General features: G+C 40.0%; 2 protein-coding genes across 2 annotated transcripts; both read right to left on the reverse strand.

Moving 5' to 3' along the window:
• Positions 1–1,202: 1,202 nt before the first annotated feature.
• Positions 1,203–3,074, reverse strand: LOC121948261 (uncharacterized). Its single transcript, XM_042493605.2, has 2 exons — positions 2,768–3,074; positions 1,203–2,555 (listed from the first exon to the last, which is right to left on the reverse strand). The coding sequence occupies exons 1-2, from the start codon at positions 2,934–2,936 to the stop codon at positions 1,867–1,869; spliced, it is 858 nt and encodes a 285-aa protein (XP_042349539.2). The 5' UTR covers positions 2,937–3,074; the 3' UTR covers positions 1,203–1,866.
• A 1,821-nt stretch (positions 3,075–4,895) lies between these two features.
• Positions 4,896–21,615, reverse strand: sh3bgrl (SH3 domain binding glutamate-rich protein like). Its single transcript, XM_042493455.2, has 4 exons — positions 21,393–21,615; positions 10,087–10,272; positions 7,089–7,169; positions 4,896–6,702 (listed from the first exon to the last, which is right to left on the reverse strand). Exons 1-4 carry the CDS (start codon positions 21,435–21,437, stop codon positions 6,664–6,666), a joined length of 351 nt encoding a protein of 116 aa, XP_042349389.1. The 5' UTR covers positions 21,438–21,615; the 3' UTR covers positions 4,896–6,663.
• Between the last annotated feature and the right edge of the window lie 771 nt (positions 21,616–22,386).

Genomic DNA, 22,386 nt, shown 5'->3' on the forward strand with positions numbered 1-22,386 from the left:
ATCACCATTACCTTCGCTGTTGGTACTAAGGAAGCCCCGCTGTGAGGATTTGTGCTTCACAGGTTACAAATCAACCTTAAGCAGGCAAATGCACCATAAATCTTCAGGCTATTGCTTTGTCAGTTCATTCTGGAGCTCGCTGTGAGGTGCAGGTGCCTTTAGGACAACTGGAGACTCCACACACTCAGCAGAAGGGTCGGCGTGGTGGCGGATATCTTGAATCTCTCAGGTTGTGGTGTACAGCTCCTCACTAAAGTACACCATCATCACACATATTTGGATGTTTTGGAAGGAATTTAAAGGGTAAGAACTATCAGTTTATATACATAAGCTGTACCATTTGTAGTATTTATAGTGTACTATAGTATATGGACACACTGGACCCTAGGACAGATCTCTGGGTCTTCGCAGGTTTCTTACAGACACACATAGTAGTGTAAAACAACAAAAATCCTTATTGATCTCAGTGGGGAAAGTAATGATTATGGAAGATATATTAACCCTTTGTAACCTGGGTGAATTGGCTTGATAATGAGCAATTCAGGAAGAAATGACACAAAATTAGCAAGAAATTAGTAAAGATCGCAAGGAAATTACCTTAAAAATTTGCAAAACAACTACAACAATTAAACAAACAAATCAAAGAAAAAACAAACAAAAAACAGAAAAAAAACAATAGGAACGTTTAAAATAAAAAAAATAGAACTCTACAAAACTACAACTCTAACAATAACTCTGTAGAAAATGTAAATGTAATTATGATAATTAAAAATATATTTTCCTGGACTCTTTTCCTAGCTTTTAAAGAATTTTCTTAATTTACTAATTTAATAATTTAATTTACTTATTTCTTGCCAACATGGTCATTTCCTTCTTTACCATGTTTTTGAAAGAAAATCAAACCAGTTAAAAGGTCAATGAGTCGAAAGGTTTAAATACTTGTATTTCATTGTTTTAAAGGGTTAAGACAAACTTCACTCTAAAGAATACGTTCAAGTTACACCTAATGTTGTTTGTGTGTGTGTGTGTGTGTGTGTGTGTGTGTCTGTCTGTGTTACATTTACCCTGTTTTTATAACTGATTTGGGAACATAAAAATGTAAGAAAGTATTGACATCAATCCCTTTAGGATATAGTTTGAGTAAATAAACAGCATTGTTTTTTTTAATTTAAGCACTATAAAATAAAAAAATAGACAGTCAACCCACTTCACTCAACCATTTAATATATTTCATGTATATATTAACATTACCTAGAGACTGTAATATCAATCTAAAAACCCCACATGGGTGCAGAATATTGGATGTGAATTTCCTTCACTTGCCAAAGACAGAATATAAAACCAAATATAACACTTACCAGGTAATAAAATCAACAAAATAAAATCCAAATGCACTTAAAAACTCAAAAATAATGACTGCTTATTTGTTCACTGGAATCATCATTTAGACCAGACTGATTCATTAACACTAGGTTACATCTCTTTTTGAAGGCAACCTCAATGTGCAGCATAAATCTTAACCTATAAACTAAACACTAACTAACTAAACTTGCTTCAAAATAATAAATAACTTAAACATACCACTTTTAATACAAATGAAATATATATCAGGTAAATTCAGGAAGCTGTAGTTCTGAAATTTAACAGCAGATGGCGCATGAGAGCAGCAAAATTTTAAGGCATCAATTCATCAAGTAAGTAAACAAAGACGTTGTGTAAATAAAGGTAAACAAACAAAAAGCATGTATTTATTCAGTGAATTGCATTTGTTTTCTTGCATCAGTTGCTTGTTGGTATGTGTGAACATGGAGGTAAAGAAAAAGATTTGCTGAGCATCACAAGACTTTTGCAGACGGTATTGTGTATTCACTGGAGAGGAGGAATTTCAGCCTCTGAGATCCTCAGCACGGGGGAGCTGAAGTTGGACGAGCAGGGAGCTAAGTTCTGGGTGCTCAGATAACTAATCTTCTTACCGTTGTCCCCTCCCTGTTCCAGACTGGACTCCAGTGAGTCGGTCTCCTGCAGCTGGCTGCTGGGCTGCGGCGGAGGCACCAGGTCGTGCAGGAGGCTGTTGCCCAGGTGTGAGTTACAGCGAGCCAAGTTGTCAGTCAGATGCTGCATGTACACCTCCTCCAGCTGTTTGTCCAGCAGCCCGTTCAGCACAGAGTTAGACATGGGCTCCAGCGCTGATCCAGGCAGATCCAAACTGATGTTCACACTGGCCCCCATAACCAGATAACCCTGGTCTGGTATTGATGAGACAGGCTCGCCTTGCGGCCCCTGTTGGGCTGTCCATTCTGAGGGACAGTGGGCTTCAGGGGGCTGAGTGTACAAACCGTGCAGAGGGACTGTGGCTCGTAGTGGGTTCTGTGATATGCGGCCTGCGTCGGCTACCTGAAGGTCTGGATACTGCTCAAGGAGGCTACAACTGTCTAAGCGGACTGGAAAGTCAGTGTCCAGGGTGAGAGCAGGTGGGCACCCAGGAATTAAGAGGCCTGCAGGATCTTGAGGCAAGCTTTTCAGTGGTCTAGGGTCAGATTCTTCCTGGTCTGGATCTAATTACAGAAAATAAATGGATGTTTTCAATTAAATCTAGTTTGGTTTAACTATTATTTGTATTTAAGGTCATAAACAAGATTATATCTGACAAGAGGATTTCAGTAAAAGGGAAGTGAGGGAACCTGACTGTGTAAAGTTAACATTAGTGCCAGTACAACCAGTACGGAAAGTTACATCAGACAGTTTATGTTTTTATGAGGCTGTTTACCTGTTTCAGCTGAATCTGCCTGTAGGCCTGTGGAGTCTGACTCGGAGAGGAAACTGTTGAACTGCTCCGTACGATGAGTGTGTGTCTGTGATCTCTTCGGCTTGGGAGCAGAGGCAAACTTTCTCTCCTCCCTGTAAAGCAGCACTCTGAGAAAACCTTCAGCCAACATGGCACACAACGACTGTCTGCGTCTTTTTTGTCTTTTTTCTTCTTCTAACGTTCGTTAGTATCAAGGGCAAATGGCACAGTGTTTTTGCGTATGCAATTGTGAAGTTCTACTTGCTTGTTTCACTTCTGCAACTGAGAACTGGCCCCTCCACCCCCATCACTTACTTCCTTTATTAATCTGTAGCTGAAAATCACAGAGAACTGAAAAGAGAACGGTACATTTATACACAAGCTGAGAAGATGTAATATGGTGAGCCAAGGGGCAGAAGGAAAAGTACCAACACAGAATCTCACTGGAATTATTTGCCTCCACATACCAGTCAAGTTACAGTTAACATCCATGTTAATCCAGACTCATACGTGGCCATAACAGCAAAAAAAAACGCTTCTAATTTGGATGTTGCTGCAAAGAAGACAGAAATTCTTAAACTCCGCCTCTTCACACACATCTTCAAGATTTATACAGTTATCACAAGGTGGGTACCAAAGATTAGTGTCACCACTGATGAAACGTGTCTCCTCCTGTTCCTGAGTTATGATGTCAAATAAAAGTCAGAAAAGTGTTTTTTTAGAACATTATGATGTTACAGTGAAGTTAACCTTTGACCTACTGGATAAAAATGTCACCAATTAATCATCTTATCCCAATTCTATCATCATAATTAGTGTATAAATTGTTGAGTTATGGCCAAAAACATGTTTGTGTGAGGTTACAGTGACCTTTGAAATTCGGACAGGTGGACAACTTGAAAACATAATACATCCGGCCTATATTGGCATGTGGACATAAAAATACCCCATTAAAATCCTGCATTAAAGGGGAACACCACCTAAATGAAGAATTCCAATGTTATTTCAATGGCCTTGGGAAGTTTGATCAATATTTGTGAACATAAGTTACTTTTTCTCAAAGCCAGAAACTAGAAGAGGAAGTCAGCTTTATTCTGTACAAGTGTTCTGTCTGAAACAGAAAATGTACAAAAATACTCCTGGCTGCTTTCAGTGTCATCCATAACATCTCTCTCAGTTCATTGTCTCTGGAGTAGCTCCAAACTTTATATCCTAAGACATAACAAATTTGAGTTTAAGCACTCTAGCTTTTGGATTTGTGAGAGTTGTCCATCTTTACTAATATTTTGGACTGTTGCAGACCATAATAACGTGGGGATTTTGATAACTTGCTTCCTGACTGTGTCCAGAAGTTGTTCAAACTTAGACAGAGTCAGTGTGAACTAACAGGAACATGTACATTTACAAAGTCAAAAATCAGAACGAATGCAAAACATAAGGGTCAAATGTGTTAATAGATGAAATAGTTATAAAAAGGAGCTGGAAATGTTAAAGACATAAAAGAATTTAAAAAAAAAAACTTTAAATAAGTTGATTAACAAAATTAAAACCAAGTTATGAACACCAATGTGTGTATATGAAGATTTTTGGAGGACTTTGGGATACATACATTCTTTTAGTTTATTTTTATAATATTAAGATAACAGTACAAAACAACAAATGTAAAAGTGTAGTTCCAATAAGCTAAGACTTCAGCCTATTTGATTTGGTTTGTGACTGCTTCAAACGTAATGAGTTATTATTGTTAATTCTATTTTCCTTGTGTGTATTGGAGTTGTGTACGTTGGAAAATGACAGAAATAAACTAAACTTAAAACAGTTCGGATCTCACACTGGTCTGGCCTCGGTCTCAATACACTCTGGTCTTGGTCATGACTTGGTCTCAGTTTAGGTGGTCTTGACAACAATGAAATCACCTGTTCCAAATGCTTGAATGCTTGCTTATCACAGCGCACAAAGTCAGTCCAAAGATTGTTCATGTTCTGTAAACTTAAACTCATTTATTGTACATTAAATAACAGCATGTTATAAGACTGCGGAATTTGTTTCAATTTGGTTTGACTGTGTCAGTATTTTTTATGACAGCCATCAAGGAATATTGAGAGTCGGCTTGCAGTTTTTATTATTTTATTTATTTCAGGGAAGATTATGTAAAACAGGGATTACCAACACAATGTGAAACAGGACACTTATAGCAAAATGAAACAGCCATCCACCTCCCCTTGAAACAAAAACAGCAAATAAAAAAACCCTTCACATCTCTCTGTGTTTGCAGACCTGTAATTTTGGCATGTGTTATCATTTTTAAACATATATCATCTCGTAGAAAAAAGTTTGCTTTTAAAACAGCATTAAGACAATATGAAGTAAATAAAAAAAACAGAATGGGATTGTAACATAACGTTTACAGAAGGTGCTGCAGGTTTGGCGATGACGTGATTGGCAGGAGCACAGCAGGTTTCCAGGATTCAACACATTAAGACTTGTTCTTATGAAGATAGATTTGTCTCAATATTATTTGTCTGAACAGACTGACGGTTTGTGTGTTAATGTGTTATCTGTAAATATAAAATACCTTCCACAAATACAAAAAAACTATTTTGTAAATATAAAAACAAATCTGCAAACACACAAATTAATTCCACAAATAAAAAATATCTGTAAATACATTTGATTTTTTTTTTTTTTTTAAAAAAAGCATTTGTGAATATCTTCGTAACATTTACAACTTGTGAACAAATATTTGTGAATCCAGTATTTATTTGTGAATCTCAATTCTTTGCCTGCAGATTTCAATTTTACGCACACTGAGTATTTTTTGAATTTGCTTATGTATTTGCAGTTCCATGTTGTACTTGTAAAATAGTTTTTCAAGTTTACAATTTTTTTGTATTTGTGGAGGTGGTTTTATATTTACAGATTACACATTAACATATGGTTTGTCAATAATTTCACACAAATACTACTGACACAAATCTGTCTCCATATGTTCTGATTAATACTGTCGTGTTAACCCCTTGAAACAGAAGCAAATTGGCTTAATCTCAAATCAAAAACATCAAAAGGCAATTAACAACTTTAGCAGAAATTACCCAAAATTAGCAGGGAATTATCAAAAAGTTACAAGAAAATGAACACAAACACCCCCAAAAGAAAATGGAAAAAAAGCCAACAAAAAACAAGGAAAGCTTGAAAAAATTTCTAAAAATGTAAATGTAATCCATTTAAATTCGTAATTAAACAACTATTTTCTAATATTTTCTTACTGTCTTTTCCCTGTCTTTTTCAAAAAAGTTCATTTTTTGTCAGCTTTTCCTAATTTTCAAGACATCTCTTGCCAAGTCGCTCATTGCCTTTTTAATAATGTTTTCAAAAGAAATCGGACCAGTTTCATCACGTTTCAATTGGTGTAAATGCTTGTGAAAGGCGCCCCAATGTAACACAAGAAACTGACGTCAGTCCAGGTTTCAAAGGGTTAAACAGACGTTTCATGGTCTAACATTGATGATGTTCTGTTTGCCAAATGATGAATCTGTGTTACACATTTCCAAAGTGCATACATTTGGTTGTGTCTGATAGAAGCTACACGTTCATGCTAATGGTTGATTGACATGTCATTAGGCCAGTAGGCTTAGCAGGCTGAGGCTAATGGGAGGAAGCAGAGCTGTTTGTAGATACCCATAATGCTCTGCTTTAGTATCTCCCTTCACTACAGCTGACAAGGCACAGCTGAACACAGATTAATAGAAAAAATAAAACATACTGAAAAAAAAGTCCACATATTTATAAGCCGAGTGAAATTCTTGTTTTTGCTCCTGGATCAGTTCCAGGTTGGTCTGGGTCCAGATCAGGTCTCAGGTAGAAACGGTGTAAAGCTGCTACTGCTGTGCTTCTTTCTTCGCTAGCGCCTCGGCCTCCTGCAGAGACAGACAGAGGAGGAGAAAGGAGGAGAAGAAGGAGAGAGTGTTTCAATTAAAATGGAGGATATTGGTTTATATGTCCCCTGCCACAGCACACAGGAAAACCCCTCTGTTTCCATGGTAACTGGCACACCTCCCTGCAGTCCCGGCTGTGGCACAGAGGAGGCGCCCATGTGCAGGAGTGAGAGGAGAAGAGGCCTCCTTGGGTGCAGGGATATCATGAACAGATGTATTATGTAATAAGTGTGTTTTCCGTATGAAAATCGCACAGTGAGGATAAATATATATTTAGGCACATAAGCCGGTGTTACAGGAAATATGGTCCAGCTGTTGGAAAGCAGTTCAAAGTGAGGGCAGACATCAGACTGTGTTTCTAAGCTTACCTTGGAGCCCGGGGGAGCGGTCAGACCCAGAAACGCATACACAGCGTTGTCTTCTCTGGCATCAAAGAAGGCCTCATAGTTCTGAGAAAGAGGCAGAGAGAACTTTAGATCGATCCGAGGACTCCAACCTGAGGAATGATAATGCGAAACAGACTTTGGATCAGCGCCTGCGGGCGACAATCTGAGCTGCAGTGCCACATGAGGACCTCTTTGTTAGAGTAGGTCGGGGTTGTGTTATTTGTCCAAGGAAAGGCCTCGGTAGTCCATCTGATAGGAGGGGTATTGTCTTTGAGAATGTAACCCTGAGTAAACAAGCAAACATATTCACCCGTTTACTGTTCAGCTGTTCAGTCTGTCTCATTCCTGGTCGCTCACTCCTTCTCATTCCTTTGTTTTCACTCCTTTTTCTCCCCCACACACACATACCGGTGCACACACAAACAGATTTTTATAAAAGGGGCCGTACAGCTGCAAGTATCCTGGGAAATGCTGTTCTCTTTGTCTGTGACATTCAATACAGCCCATCCTGCATGTGCTGCTTCACTTCCAGCTGTCTGTTTGCTGCACAGCAAGACTAAAGGCTTAAGGCCTGTGTGCCTCTAATGGGAGAAAACTAGCATTTGCTAACACAGGAGTTTTTTTCCTCTCTCATTTTAATAATTTGCCAACAGTTTGGTTTTTTAAATTTTATCTCCACACATTGCAGAAATAGTTTGACATTTTGGGCTTATTCATTTTCTGCAGACGGCTTTAAAATGAGAAGATCTGATGGCAATCGGTCTTTTATTTGTCTGTTAAATATGAGTAGGAGGAGTAAGATGATGGTTGATTGTGTCTGGTATTTTTCAACCTGGACCATAAATTCCCATGTTTTGTTTTTCAGTGAATTCTAGGAAGAACATATAAAAGAAAAAAATGTGTCTAGTATAGAGCCAGGGGGTAACAGCCGGCAGCCCTGAGACTGGCTGCAATGTAATAATTCAGGGCAACAGCACAACGTCAATGCACATCCACCACAAGTGCTTGCTGACAGCCTCAGATTGTTATTATAATTGTCCAACACCATTATGGAGAGGATTTCACAGAAAAATTTAATGTTTTTCTTACCTTTTTCATTATTCAGTCTGTTTGTCACTATGCCCCATCAACTCTCTCTTAAGTCTCACGAGTTGAGTTGTTGCAGAGAGACAATAACAGACACTGTATCAGTGTATGGTAAAGTCTCTGCAGAGTCCTTTCCATAATGTCAGAAACTTTTAATAACAACTTGAGCCTGTCAGTGGCAAACACAAGCACTTTTAATTAACGTACACTGATGGTATGCTATTGCTGCAAGGGATTACATTACAACCTGTTTCACGGCTGACGGCTGCAGCCCTCCCGCTTAATACTTGTTAAAGAACTTTTAGAGTCCGCACATGACCCATACAGACATGTACCTAAACCCTAGATTTGTTTTGAGTTTCCATCGCAGACAGTACTCTTACATGTAGGTGGGGTTGTTACCAGATGTTACTGCTCAAATGAGATGTGGCTGTATTTGTCTCTTCAGCAGCGATGCAGAGGAACGTCTGTCTTATTGATTGTCCGTGACATTTTCAGATCAAAAAATAACAAACTAGAGTTCTTGAGTTCTAGAGTCTCTGTCGCAATCGATAGGATATTTAATTATGGCAGGTTTGTTCATCGAGTCCTTGAGTGTCGACTCTTTATTGACCAATCAACAAAGTGCAGTGTTTCTAGTTGCATCTTTTAGTATCAGGTAAGTGTGCAAGGTACCTCAACAGAAGGGCAATGAAAACACGTGACGAAACTGTTCTATTGGTACAATCCCCAACTTTTGACAATGGAAACACAAAAATAAATGTCTAATGAGCCAGACTGCTTGGTGGAAGCGAGGCTTTAGACACAATAACATAGGAAATCTCAGCAATGGTTAGATCAGACAAGTCCAAAGGCCAGCTCAAGGGCCAATTGTGGCCCACAGACAGATTATAAAAACAGCCCCCATATCTTTCAAAATATACTGTATTTAGCCTGCCACATTACTTTGGTAAATCAAGCAAGACCTCTTTGCATTTTTTTCATCACCTCGCAACACCAGGACTATAGTACAGTTTGTAGAAATATGCCAAGTAGGAACTAAGCAGGCAAAAGTAGAGTGCTTTCATAAACAGGTTGTAAACAAGCAAATAAACTCAGAAAGAAGCATAAATTTGACAGCAAAGGCGGCTGTAGAAGGCAGAAAACATACTCAGTGGAGGATAAAACACTTGCATTTGTCTAATTTGATTTTTTAATAACCGTTACGGTGCCAGAGGCAGCTAGCCCTCAGGCATTTTCAAATTATCAAATCTGGCCCCCATTCAAAAAAATGTGGACACCCCTGGGTTGGATAGAGGGAAGATTACCACATTTCATTTACACATATGACCCACACTGTTATGACCCAAAGCTGGTTGAAAATCAGCGAAGTATCCTGTTAAGCACAAAAACCAGAAGCAGTGGGAAGCTCTGGTAACGTCTCCACCAAGTAAGGATATATCTGACTCTTCAGCTGCTATATGTTCGACTATGTTCACCAGCAAGTCACTGCCTTTGTGTATCCCCTCTGGTGCTGGGCAGGGGGTGTGCAGCAGGTATATTAAAGATTTTTTTTTTGCTAAAAATGACGCTGATAAGAGCCATGAGAGTAAAGCAAGACAGTAAGTGGTAGAGCTGAGGGGAGCTGCAGAGCTGGGGGATATTTCTAGGTGGGTTACAAGTGCCACCTTTCACATTACACATAGTAATTTAATCTTTTGTCAACATTAAAATGTCGATTAGTGCAGCTTTAAACGTATTTAGTCTAAAAACATCAGAATCGGCATTTTAAACCCAACATGCATGACTTGAGTAGCTGGAAAGCAGCCGCAGCTCTGTGTGTAACTTATCAGTGTGATTGCATGAACAGTCATGTGCCAATAATTCAGAGCATCTGACTGCATGTGTGCCTCACCCCGCAATATTTGCTTTCGTTAAATATCTGTGGGGGGAGAGGGTTCCCCGTGGCCGGCTTGGACTCATCCGGAACATTCTCTCTCATCCACTTCCTGTTGCCCTCATTGGCTGCGATGTCACACTCCTCAAATTCGATCTTATTGGCCGCCAGGAAGCCCATCACGTCCTGCTGCTGCTTTTTGATCTGCGTGCGGGGGAAGACGAGAGAGAGAGAAGGGGGGGTGGTGGCAGAGAGGGAAGTTGTCAGTTAGACGTGTTGTTAACTTTCAGCCTTATGAGGAAACAGAAGGGCCTCGGTTCCCCATACTGCCACCAGTCTGCTGTAGAAATAAGGACACCTCTGATCTGCTGTGAGAAATTACACCACAGAGATCGCCGGCCGCTCTGTTACTAAGTTACCACTCGTTTGCTGACAAATGAATGAAGTGATACAACAAGAGGATTGAAGAGGTTGAACTCGGACAAGGCTAAGCAGGGACAGATTGTGTTTTGTAAGCATGAAACATGGCAGATAGTGAGGAGGACCGCAACTCCCAAGAGTGGACTTTCATCATCTTCCTGACAATTCCACACAAAATTTCACTTTATTGTTTCAAATGGAACCATTTCAAAAGCATTTGTAACACTTTGCATGCTTTTAATTTGACAAGCTGATCATTTAAACACAATAAATGGAGCCTATTTCCCACAAAGAAAGACTGTGTTGGCGGTCCACACACGAGAGTTGCTGTCTCTTTCACTATCTGGGATTTTCATGTAGATGTGATTATTTTTGAATGGCTCCACTTTCTCACAAAAGGCAGTTCTGTTGCATTAGCACGGCACCATATTTAACACTTTGTGACACTTTTAAAATAGTCTATTGTGCTCCATGCAAAACCATGAGCTTTTCATCTGAGCAGATGCCAATAAGCAACTCTATGACCCAACAGGAAATAAAAATATATCATGATTTGACACTGGGACCTCAGTTCTTATTAATGAATGTCCATGAGTGGTTCTGTCACAGAGTAACCAGAAAACAGTCACCTACAGGAAAATAATAGACACAAATAAGACACTGTGTGCTTGTGTTGTTCCTGCATATGCCTCTATCTATAAGGATGTGTGTGTGTGTTTGTGTGTGTGTGTGTGGTTGTGTGTGTGTGATTTAGTGTGTGAAATTGTGGTCCAATGAGCTCTCAGTGGGAGTGTGTAAGAGGGAGGATGGCCCTACAAGGCCAGACGGAAACAAGAGCTCCTCTGGGACTCGAGAGGAGGTAACTGGTCAAACACGAGCCAAATAAGGCCTGCTGCAAGGAGACACACACATCCAGCCTCAGCTGTACCCACATTCACACACCTAAAATCAAACGAAGCCAACTTCATGCTTAAAAACACCGCAAAGCTCTGTGGACGATAATTTACTGTCTTCCAGTACAGACATCTCTGCGTGAGGGCTCCTCCCAGCTTTATGGTGTACAGACCAGACAGGTGGATTATTCATTGTTCAGCCATCTGCTGAAGCAACAACACTGAGATATGGAAATGAGGGAGCTGAAAAAGCTGGCAGATTAGCCGTGGTGCAGTTTGAATCATTTAATGGCAGTTGCACTCCCGAGGCCAAAGTCCTAAAACCAGCTCTTTGCCCACCTGCTCTGGAAGCCGTGCGGGACAGAGCAACGGAGTGGAACACCATGAGCTCAGACTCGCTTTAACTAACTCTGTCTCTAAACACAGACGATCCTCTCTCTGATGGAAGAATCTGCACTGCCTGCTCTTCCTCCCTTTTGACTTACATTAGCATGGTACACAATAATATGCTACTCAAAACAACAATAAAACTAACTTTATCCTAAATTGCTAAAATGACAAGTTAAGCTCAGGATAAGTTAAGTTAAGGATCCCCTTTCTCCTCTTTTCTCTTTTCTTTTGGCGCACTCTGGCCACTATCCAAGAAGCCTGCATTGTACTGTTGCCAAGCAAAATTAATTTGTGGGGCAAAGTGGCCTCATGCCATCTGCCCCTGACTCTAATTGCACTGTGAGAGTTCCCAGCTTTGCCCCCTTTAGCCCTTTGCATCGCTCTCTAGTGTCTTAAGTGGAGCTCCTGGTGATTTTAATATGGAAGGAAACAGGCTGCCCCTGCCTCTGGGTGTGGTAATAAACAGCTAGTCCTCTCCTGTTGCCCTTTATTACTCCTTATCTATCTCTATGGAATGCAGGAAAATTACTCCTCTGTCCTTATAAGATACACAAGAGAGTGATGAGTCAGTGTCCGACGTGCAGGCAATAAACAGGCCTCATGATCGGATTTCTTTAATCTGTGCTTTCTCTCCCAATACCTCATTAGCTTGCCTTGGTATGCAAATATATACTGACAATGACTTAAACAAAATGCAAAAGCAGGGGAGACATTGAGTCTGTTTATTTTGTTTAGACATTGACCAGGAAGTAATTCTTCTGTGATTTTAGCCATCCTAAGGCTCTGTGGGTGGCAACATGGGTTGATTGGTTCACCACTTTGTTCCAGACCAACTGAAAAACTTGAGAGTGGTGAAGGGATGGCGTGTTTTTGTAGGCCAACCAGGAAGTTAGCATCGCACTGGTTCCCTTGTCAAAAACCTGATGGGATTTTCGATTATCGTCAAAAATAAGCTCTGTGACCAACACGACTTTATGATACTTATAGGTTTTGTTTAGCATGATAATCTTCACAGATGAACACTACTTTTGTGTGTTTTGAAGCATAAATTAAATCACCAGAAGCAAAAAGCTATTGTTAGGCTATAAATGAACTACATTGTGGTTCCACGGCTTAAACGTCTCCAGCCTGAATCTTTCAACTTCACTGTAAAAACATGTTAAAACAGAATTGAAAAATATTACAGATAAATCTACAAGTTTGAGTGCGACTCTGTAAAGCTGTAAAGGCAGACAAGTGGGTTTAATGAGTTTCTGTGTCCACTGTGATGACGTCTAACGTCCCCTACAAACACTACAGTCCCATTTAGCCACTTGTTAGCAACCAGCTTTTTTAAGATGCATTAAAAACCTTAAACGTTCAAAAATTGGGTTTGTACAGACACATTTTATGTTGCAGAAGAAAACGTCTAAATATCTTTAGCCTATGTAAACCACAGACCTTTTTTAAGGGATTTAACCAAAAACCCATTTAAAAAACCCAGAGACTTTGAGACGAGGGAGCCAGAAGTGCAAAACGGACTTCTGTGTTTTGACTCATGACTTCACCAATCTATAGATTATCATGAAATGTAAAACAGACATCCATGGGTTCCCTGTTTACCTCACATTTCATCTAGCACAACCGTGAGGTTGACATTTTTGTCTTTTGGTGAAACATTCAAACGCTATCAGATGGGCTGCCATAAAATTTTGTTCAGACATTCATGAACCCCAAAGGAGGAATCCTGATAACTTTGGTGATCCCTGACATCTTCTTTAGTGCCACCAGTAGGTCAAAGATTTCACATATTCTGTGAAATATCTCAACATATATATTTTGCAAACATTTAATTTGTCCAATATGACCAAATTCATGCAAAACTAATGACATTCTTATTGGTTTTAGCTGAACTTTTAGACTTAGCACTAATTAGCAAAAAGTTGATTTTGATGCTAAGTTGATTAGCATGGTGAAGTTTACTGAATATATAATCTTTAAAATGTATTAGCATGTAAGCATTGCCATTTTGAGCATGTTAGCGTGCTGAATTTGGCATTTAGCTCAAAGCACAGCCCTCATACAGCAGTTAGTAGGCTGTTGACTCTTACATAATGAATAAGGATCATGAAAATGTTGCCAGGTAAAGTTTCACTCACACAGTTTAGTTTAGTAAACTTTTTTAAAATTTGATTTAATTACATTAATACAGAAACTGCATAAAACGAACATGTTTTTCATACACACTGATGGCAATTTATCAGCACTGAACTGTAACCCAAAGTACGTGTTAGCATATGCCCAAAGACAGTTTGTGTGCACACCCATGGAAGAACTACAATCTTTAGATGATTCAGTGTATTCACAAAAGACTGCAATGATCAAAGCTGTACTTGGGTGTATACCAGAGTCATGCACTGGGTACCTGCAAACAAACTGTGTGAGCAAAAAAAGGAATATTTAAATAAAGTCAAGGTTAAGGGCTCAGGTCAAAATGACCTAAATGTAGGAATGCGCCGCGTGAGAATTTTTTTTCTGGAAAAATCAGAAATGAAAATGATTATGCAGCAACTTTAACATCTAAATCAGCTTATTTTATCAAGCCTATCAGCCAACAGGATTGTTTTTGTTGTGAAAGCCTACAACACCACCTCTGACCTCTCACATCCAGTCAAATATTGCATTGTCACTGATACAACAGTGATGCAGGCTAGCTGCTAGCTAAAACAAAAACAATGGATGACAGAAAGGCAAAAATAGGAAGTAATTGCATTTGACAGGAATTTAGTGTGATTAGTGACTGTGATATGAAAATCATTGGCTTTGCTGCTTGTAAAAAGTGCCATCGAGAGCGAGACAGTGAGAGACTTTTCCGTGGCTGGATTTGTGATCCAAGAAAGGAGAAGTCAGTTAAAGTAGTGACTGTGAATGATATTCTTTTTCTGCACAGGCTCCAGGTTCAATTTAATATCAGCATAGTGAGTAGCAACATATTTAGTGACAGGCTCAAGTTAACCATGATTTGAATTCAAATCTCTTCAAGCTGCGCAAGTGGGGCAAAAAAACGCACGTTTAAATGAGTGACTGTAGCCTGTGCATCTTTAATTATGGGTTGGATCAGGTTTGGATTTGGTTCTAGTACTGAGCTTTCTGAGTGTGGGTTTGCACAACTAGACACCAACCCCTAACCCCCTAGCTCTAACAATATTCAGTGGTCATTAGCATGCTAAAAATTCTGATATTTATTTATTTTTGAAATCAACTTTGGACATTTAATTTTGAATGTATTTCCTATTGACAATTAGAGGCAGCAAAGGCAAGTTAGAGTGGAAAGTTTCTATTGTTGCATGGATCATTATTTTTGACTCAAAGAAAGCAAACAAACAAAGGCCGTAGATATGGATGGGAAATCTGCAGCATACGCTCTTTGGTTTATGTTTCACATCATCATTGTCATCATCATGTGAGAGTGGTAGTGGGGCCATGAGATCAGATCTAGAGCTGATCAGTCCCTGACAAAGGGCAGAACTCTGGCATTAACAACTGCCAGACAATGGCAGGCATTGATTAGATGCACTTTATCCACAACACGGAGTTGGATCAATAGAGTGGAGACTGATTCAATCAGTTATGCCAACACAGGGCTGAGGTCAATTCATGTGCAATCCTCTCACGTGTAAAGGAAAAGACATTTAAACTGAATTTGTCAAACATTCTTCGTAGCAAAGACTAAATGACCTTTCTAATGGCTCAGGAGTCATTTGAATGCAGGAAAATCCACTGCCTGGACTAAAGGAAACATAAATCAGCCGCGGCCCTGTGTGTTTGCACGGGATAAAGGTTTTTGTCTTGATTAGATCATGTCTGATTTGTGCTGAAAACAGACGCTCAGTGGAATTTTAACACAACAGTAGCCTCCACCCAATCTAGAGCTCAGTCAGCATTACAACATTGTTACAAAAGAGCCTTACACTGCTGCTCTGGCTGGGTTCCCTCACTGCTACAACAGCAAAAGGCCAAAAAATAACCTTTTATACAGACTAATGGACTCACTGAAGTAGCCGTCCAACTCCAGCCTGACCTACAGGCCCTAATGTCAAACCCACAGTAAAGAGAAGTAGTAAATCTGAAACAGAAACAAGACTTGGGACAATGCAAATTCTACACTAACACTACAAAAATATTCCCAAGTTGTTACTGGTTCTTTGTACATTTATAGTGGCAATACGGAAATGGCACAATAGTGTGGCTCAGCGCATAAAGGGAAACAGGGATGTCAAAGTTTTGGCTTGCGCCACAGACGCATTCAGTTTTCAGTTAGTGCAGTCTAAATGCACTGCTACAGGTGTGGCTTTGCATGTGCAAATTCAAAAGATAGTCTAGTTTGTCATTCAAACTTGGCCTAAATGTAACCTAAGAAGCGGGTAAAATGAGAATAATTGGCACTGTTCTCTCAAATATACTGCATGCACAAATAGCATATGAGTGTATTTTTTCTTAAAGGGGGACTGTAGGATTACAAACAGTAACTCTACATTAACGTGGGATTTTTGTGTGGCTGGCTGACTCTGGAGTTAGGTGAACAAGAGGCATTGATTTATTTACCAAATATCACAATTGGAACAGTGGAGAAGAACATAAGTCCCATGAAAAATGAACAAAAAGCATCTGAAGTAAGAAACAGCTAAAAAGGAAAATCACAGCAGGCTGCCACTGACAATCATTCCCCCCAGTCAACGCCCAGGTGGCTTCTTATACCCCCTCCTGGCCCCACCCTAACTGGATGCATCCACTGCATAGGGATAGGGTAAACTGAAAAGGTGAATAAATGTTAAACCTAAATCTTACAGGTCAGCATCAGCATATAACTGGCAACATATTTACAGGTAAGCCAGAATCAATATATGTCTCTCTAGGATGAATTATGTCAATCACCAGTGTCTGATCACCCAGCCAGAGGACCTCAGACTGCTGAGTGGTCCCCCTCTCTCTCCTCAGCCCAGTCTGCCAGAAACCACAATGAAACTGGTGAACAAAGGGCAGAATCACCACTATCATTAATGAACCAGGTTGAAACAAAAAGCAAAAACAAACACACAAACCTGCTTTATGAAAAACCAATATCTTAAGACATTTCATTGAAAAAACGTTGAGATAAGACACCTTATTGATAACTTCACTCTGACTAACAAGACACAGGTGGCCTCATCAAGCCTGCTGACAGTGGCTGCTGTTGGAGATCTGGGCATGTGAAAGAGAGTTAAGAAAACCTTTTCACAAGGACCTGTTATGCTTTTCCTTATTTTCTGTCATATATATTATGTTAAAATGTCAAATGTTTATAATAAACCTGGCCAAAGTTTCAAAGAATGAGGTAAACATATGTGAAAGTAATCTCTGTCCACAAAAAACTCACGTTTCAGACAGTTCTGAGTACTCTGCTTCCAATCTTTTGTTTACTTTTGAGACGTCAGATTGATTTCTGTATGCTGTCATTTGATCAAAGGCATGCTACTGCAAGTGCTTACCTGACATACATTGCTACGTGTAGCAACATGCTAGCATCAGGGAAACATGTAATCTTGTTTGCCGATGTTAATTTCTCACAAATTTTGGATCATATTCCTTTTGGAACATTTCCAGTTGGCCAATTTTTCTAGTATAGTGATGGAATGGACCGCCTCACTTTGCCTTTAATTAGCTTACCCAAAGGGGCTTTCACACTGCTGCGCAGCAACAGCCCGACACCGCCTGTCTCCAAAAGCGTGCCCCCCAAAAGGTAAAAAAATTTCAAAAGCTGCCGCCATGGTCTGCAGCTGTGATGCCAGGCACGCGCTCCAGAGAACACAAGCTGATTTGTAGCTGCATACTATTGCAAGACACTGGAATTATTAAAGATTTCTTCATATTTGGAAAATTACTAGTTATCTGAAGTTTGGTGGAAATGTTATCCCAGGCCCAGTTCTTCTTCTGGTCGTCCTCACAAGTTGATGGCACTGTGTTGAACAACCCCGGGTATTCAGACACCAACATGATTAGCTCTTCTGTCTTTTTTTCTTTCTACCTCCACAATGTCTACTGTCCTATTTGACCGGCCAAACTCAGGCAGCAACCACCAAAAGTTCAGCACAATGAACTCAAGCAAAGAGTATTTGCCATTTGCTATTCTAGAACTGGCACATTTGTGTCTGGTTGTTTTAGGTTGTGTTGTGTTAGGAAGATGATGTATCCCTGGTAAAGTCATTCCATGACTGTAAGTACACTGCTACATGTAGCTACATGCTAACATCGGGGAAACGTAAATTTGCTTGCTGATGTTGCTAATTTCTCACCAAATTTAGATCAATTTCCTGTTGCAACATATTAGATTGTGTTCAAGAGCTCGTATTTCTGGTATTTCTTGGTAGAAACTGCTGCTATACTCCACTGCAGTCATTCCAAGATGCCAATATACAGAAGACCTGGAAACGGTGACCAATCAGAGCAGACTGGGCTTTTTCGGGAGGAGGGCTTAAAGAGCCAGGTGTTAAAACAGAGCATCTTATCCAGAGGGTGACTATAGGTGATCCAGTAAGTGTTTTTTTTACTTTAAAGCAAGTAAACATGTTCTAGTAGAAACCAAAAATACAATTAGAAACCTGAAAATGAGCATTATAGGTCCTCTTTAATGTTTTGCCAAAGCTGAGGTTAAAATAAGGATATGGGTACGCATGACCTGATCCTTACAAAGCCATTGACGGTAACACTAGAAGTCTCTCTGGAGAATTAACAGCGAGTCACAACACAATTTCTCCAGGTGACTCAAACGTTCTGTTTCTCTTTACTGGGTGGAAATACTATGATGTCAGCTCACATTCGCTTTGCAGAGTTACCACCCTCCACAAGGGACTAGCACAGGTCAGGGGTCAGGGGAGAAATAAGCTTGCAAGTATGGCAATCCTTTTTTGGCACTGATTATGTTCCTTTTTTTCCATCAGAACTGTAGTTAGCTGTCTTTGTTAGATAGCATTATATTATAAGGCATTAATGTTATATTTTTCTTAAATCTACAGCATCAATGCTTCAAAAACATCACATTTGTTCCAGGTCTATTACTTTAGGACTAAAACTTGTATGTGGAAGCCAGTGGGCACACACATACTAACCGGATCTATTGACGATTTATGTAAATGGGAATTGTTGAGGAGCAATCATGTTGGCACAACTCCCTTAAGATCTTAATCGTATATCATTTCCATACTGTACTACCCTCCATTTGACCTTCATGCATTATTACACAACTTTTGCAAATCAGCTGCATTTGTCTTATATTACAGATTGAAGTGTTCAGTCCATTACATCTTTAATGAGTCTTGGGATGTTTAACAGCCTTGGTGCCACGAAGTACCATTTCTGAGAACTTTGAGCTGTCACAGATCAGATTCTGCAAAAAAATCAATACGCATTAACAGCTATAAATACGCACTGACACAGAACAGGACTTTATGTCTTCAGTACATACAATTGGCTGAATAATGCTGACTGTTGTAGCTTGTCAAGCGCTAAATCTGATACATCCCTCGGGCTAATTCTACACTGTCTCTCTCGCTGACCTGCAATTGCTCCCTCAGTGGAGCGAAGGCTTTAAATGTAGATTTTTTAAATACTCCTGCTCGTCTCTGTGTTTTGTCTGTTTCTCCATTCACATGCTGAACTAGATTGGAGTGAGTCATGTCTCAGCAGACACTGCTGGATGGTGGAATGCAATCACACTGTTTTGTACTAACTGATGCAATCTAACTGCAAGCTGAGGGTTTGTCAGCTTTTTACTAGTCTGAATGTCTTTTTTTTTTTTACATCTATAAGACATTAGAGAAAGATTCTAACATTAATAGACTCTAACATATAACAGGCATAATGTGTTGATGTCACTCAAGTAAGTAACACCGCTGTTTTTCTTCCAACTCTAAAAGAACGGAGATGAGTATAAGTGTTTTTGTGCAGCTTTTAAGAGGACATGCACTTGTCCACTTGTTCTAGCAGACTATACTAAAGACAGATCAATGAGTGGTAATGCATTTTTCCCTGGACAGGCTCCAGCACAATGATGGCATCACTGGCTCTGAACTCAGACTGCACTGGCTTTATAGGAAGCTCTTGTTCTGCAAGACTGCTGATGAGCTTTTGCAAATGTCATTTACTGCCAGGGCAATAAAGTTACATGGAGCTGTCAGACTGAAAAGACACTCTGTGCTTGCTCACTTCCTCTGTGTGAGAGCTGCAACGTGAAGCTGCTTGGTGAGAGTAAATCATTCTGAATGGGACCTGAACCATATGATGGAACAAGAGATTTTACTTTAAGTGACTGTGGTGCAGAAATTTAATTTAAAGTAACCCTTTCTATCAGATAACTTGCGCTATGAAACATTTTAAGTAACATCCTGGACTATGACAATCAGCACCAGGCAGTTACTAGTAATATTCTACATCACTTAAGAATCTTGCAGTAGCTGTAGGCCAGTCAAAAATCTGGCCCGGGGGCCAATTGTTGCCCTCAGACTGATTTTAAGCGACCTTTGGCTTGTTTTTCCAAAATATACTAAAATATATCATTACCACAATATTGTTTGGTCCAACAAGATGGCAATTATACAGACATGCACCAAGTAGGAACTACGTAGGTGAAACTAATGTGTTTTCATAAACAGTAAGTAAACAAGCAAACAAACAATTCCCTAAGACCAGATATTTCCTGCAATTTAGCACACACAGCCACAGAAAAGAAGCGTGAAGTCGACAGTGAGGGTCGCCGCTTTCAGGAGCGTTGGAAAGTGGAATACTTTTTCACTTAAAGATGGAACTGTTGTGTCATCTGCATGTGATTCTTTTAAAATCACAGATAAGATGCGAGAGGAAGAGGGTCCCCATGTATTTTCATATTATCTAATTTGGCCTCCATTCAAAAAAGTATGGTCACCCCTCTTGTAAGCCAACTATATTTGGTTACAAGAGTAGTCAGAATTCAAGTTTTAGAGCACTTTTAAGGAAAATTCCTGCAAATCAAAACCTCCACCAAGTCCTAAACAGAGCATAAGTGTTCCTGGGCTGCAGCTGCATGTCTAAAAAGGGGCCCTGGAGAATTGCATCACCATCATTCCTCTCCACTCTGGAAGAAACTGGCAGGAATGACACTGATGGTCCTCTGGGCTGCAGGACAGTGAAGGCAAAACTGTCAAACACACATACTGCAAACCATCCTCTTCTGACATCAGGTGACACAACAAGTCATTTTAAGTACATTTGTGGATTTTTACTGCACGTCTTTCCTGTTTGTGAGCTTGCAAAAACATGTGAAGCCAGGAAACCCTGTGACAAACCACACACACAAAGAGAGAGCGTGTCAGTTAGCTGCCTCAAACTTCCTCCCTGTCTCTGAGACAAAGTTATTGACAGACTCCATCTGTAAGTCTTGAGGAGGGCAGAGCAGCATGATGAGTCAGACCAGTCCAGGCTGTGAGGATGACAGCCCGATGGACATCAGCCTGTGAGTTCAGTAAAAGTTCAGCTGCCTTTTTGTTGTCTAACAGGCGCTGTAATGCTGCAGCTAAATCCAGTTAAAACATCACATGTATATAAAATGCATGCGATTCTTTTATGTCTTACCGAGGTGGATCCGGAGGACGATGCTATGTACACTTTGATCACCATGTTAGAATCCCTGGTTGCTGACACGAGTCCTGTGAGCAGTGTGGTTGCCCGGCAGACACTTTGCAGGCGGATCGCTCCAAAAAATCACAACAAAGTTCCTCGACTGAAACACCGTGTGTCTGGTGAGGGCAGCGCAGGCGATCTGCGCAAATGCTCCTGCTCTCGGCGCTGGATGGAGCTTCGCATTCCTCCTCCGCCTCTCCTTTGCCTCCCCGCCCCTTCTAGCCCCTCCTCTCTCTCTCTCTGTCTGTGTGGACAGAGAACACACACGCGGAGACACGTTCACGCACGCACACAGGGGCAGCGGGCCTATCATGATGGCAAGACATCAGGGTTATATTGTGTGAGTGTTTCAGCAGCGACCCCATTGTCTGCAAGCCAGACACAGGCTATTGTCCCCTTTACCAGTGCAAATGTGCACAACAGCATGTGATTTAGAAAATGTTGGTATGGTAGGTGAAATTAAGGGGAATAAAAAAAATATTTTGGTGTGATTTTAAACTCTTCTAGTCGCTTATGTGTAACAATGTAGCCTCTTTAAGCGCACGTCTTTTATTTCAAAAAAAAAAAAAAATTATTTAAAATTGTTTATTGACAAACATACATGTAACAAACAGAGAATTCCAGGGGTACATGTATACAGAAAAAAAATAAAGAAAACACAAGTCAACATAAATAATAAGAAGTAATACAAAATCAAAATATTGCCTTTCAGTTGCAGTGACATTTTTCAAAAATATTGTTCATTTTAACTGGCTCATTGTTCCTCTTATTGTGGTGCCACATTGTTTAAGTTCATGGTCACTTAAAAAAACCCCAAAAAAAACAAAACCCTATAGTTTGGCCTGGAGTCCTCCCATGTCTTCTTATGCATGGGAAAATGTCCCAAAAATAAAAACAATTGCACAAAAAAATGAATTCCTTCTCCATCTCTGGGCTTTCTAAATAC

The sequence above is a fragment of the Plectropomus leopardus genome, chromosome 8, assembly GCF_026936395.1.
Source record: "Plectropomus leopardus strain MGB_pleo_1.0 chromosome 8, ASM2693639v1, whole genome shotgun sequence".
Classification (NCBI taxonomy): domain Eukaryota; kingdom Metazoa; phylum Chordata; class Actinopteri; order Perciformes; family Serranidae; genus Plectropomus; species Plectropomus leopardus.

Coding starts and splice junctions, on each gene's coding strand:
- LOC121948261 (XM_042493605.2), bottom strand. CDS start 2,936: ATGTTGGCTGAAGGTTTTCTCAGAGTGCTGCTTTACAGGGAGGAGAGA. Junction 2,556..2,767: donor GGCAGATTCAGCTGAAACAG/GTAAACAGCCTC, acceptor TTCTGTAATTAG/ATCCAGACCAGGAAGAATCT.
- sh3bgrl (XM_042493455.2), bottom strand. CDS start 21,437: ATGGTGATCAAAGTGTACATAGCATCGTCCTCCGGATCCACCTCG. Junction 10,273..21,392: donor CGTCCTCCGGATCCACCTCG/GTAAGACATAAA, acceptor CCCCGCACGCAG/ATCAAAAAGCAGCAGCAGGA. Junction 7,170..10,086: donor ACGAAAGCAAATATTGCGGG/GTGAGGCACACA, acceptor CCTCTTTCTCAG/AACTATGAGGCCTTCTTTGA.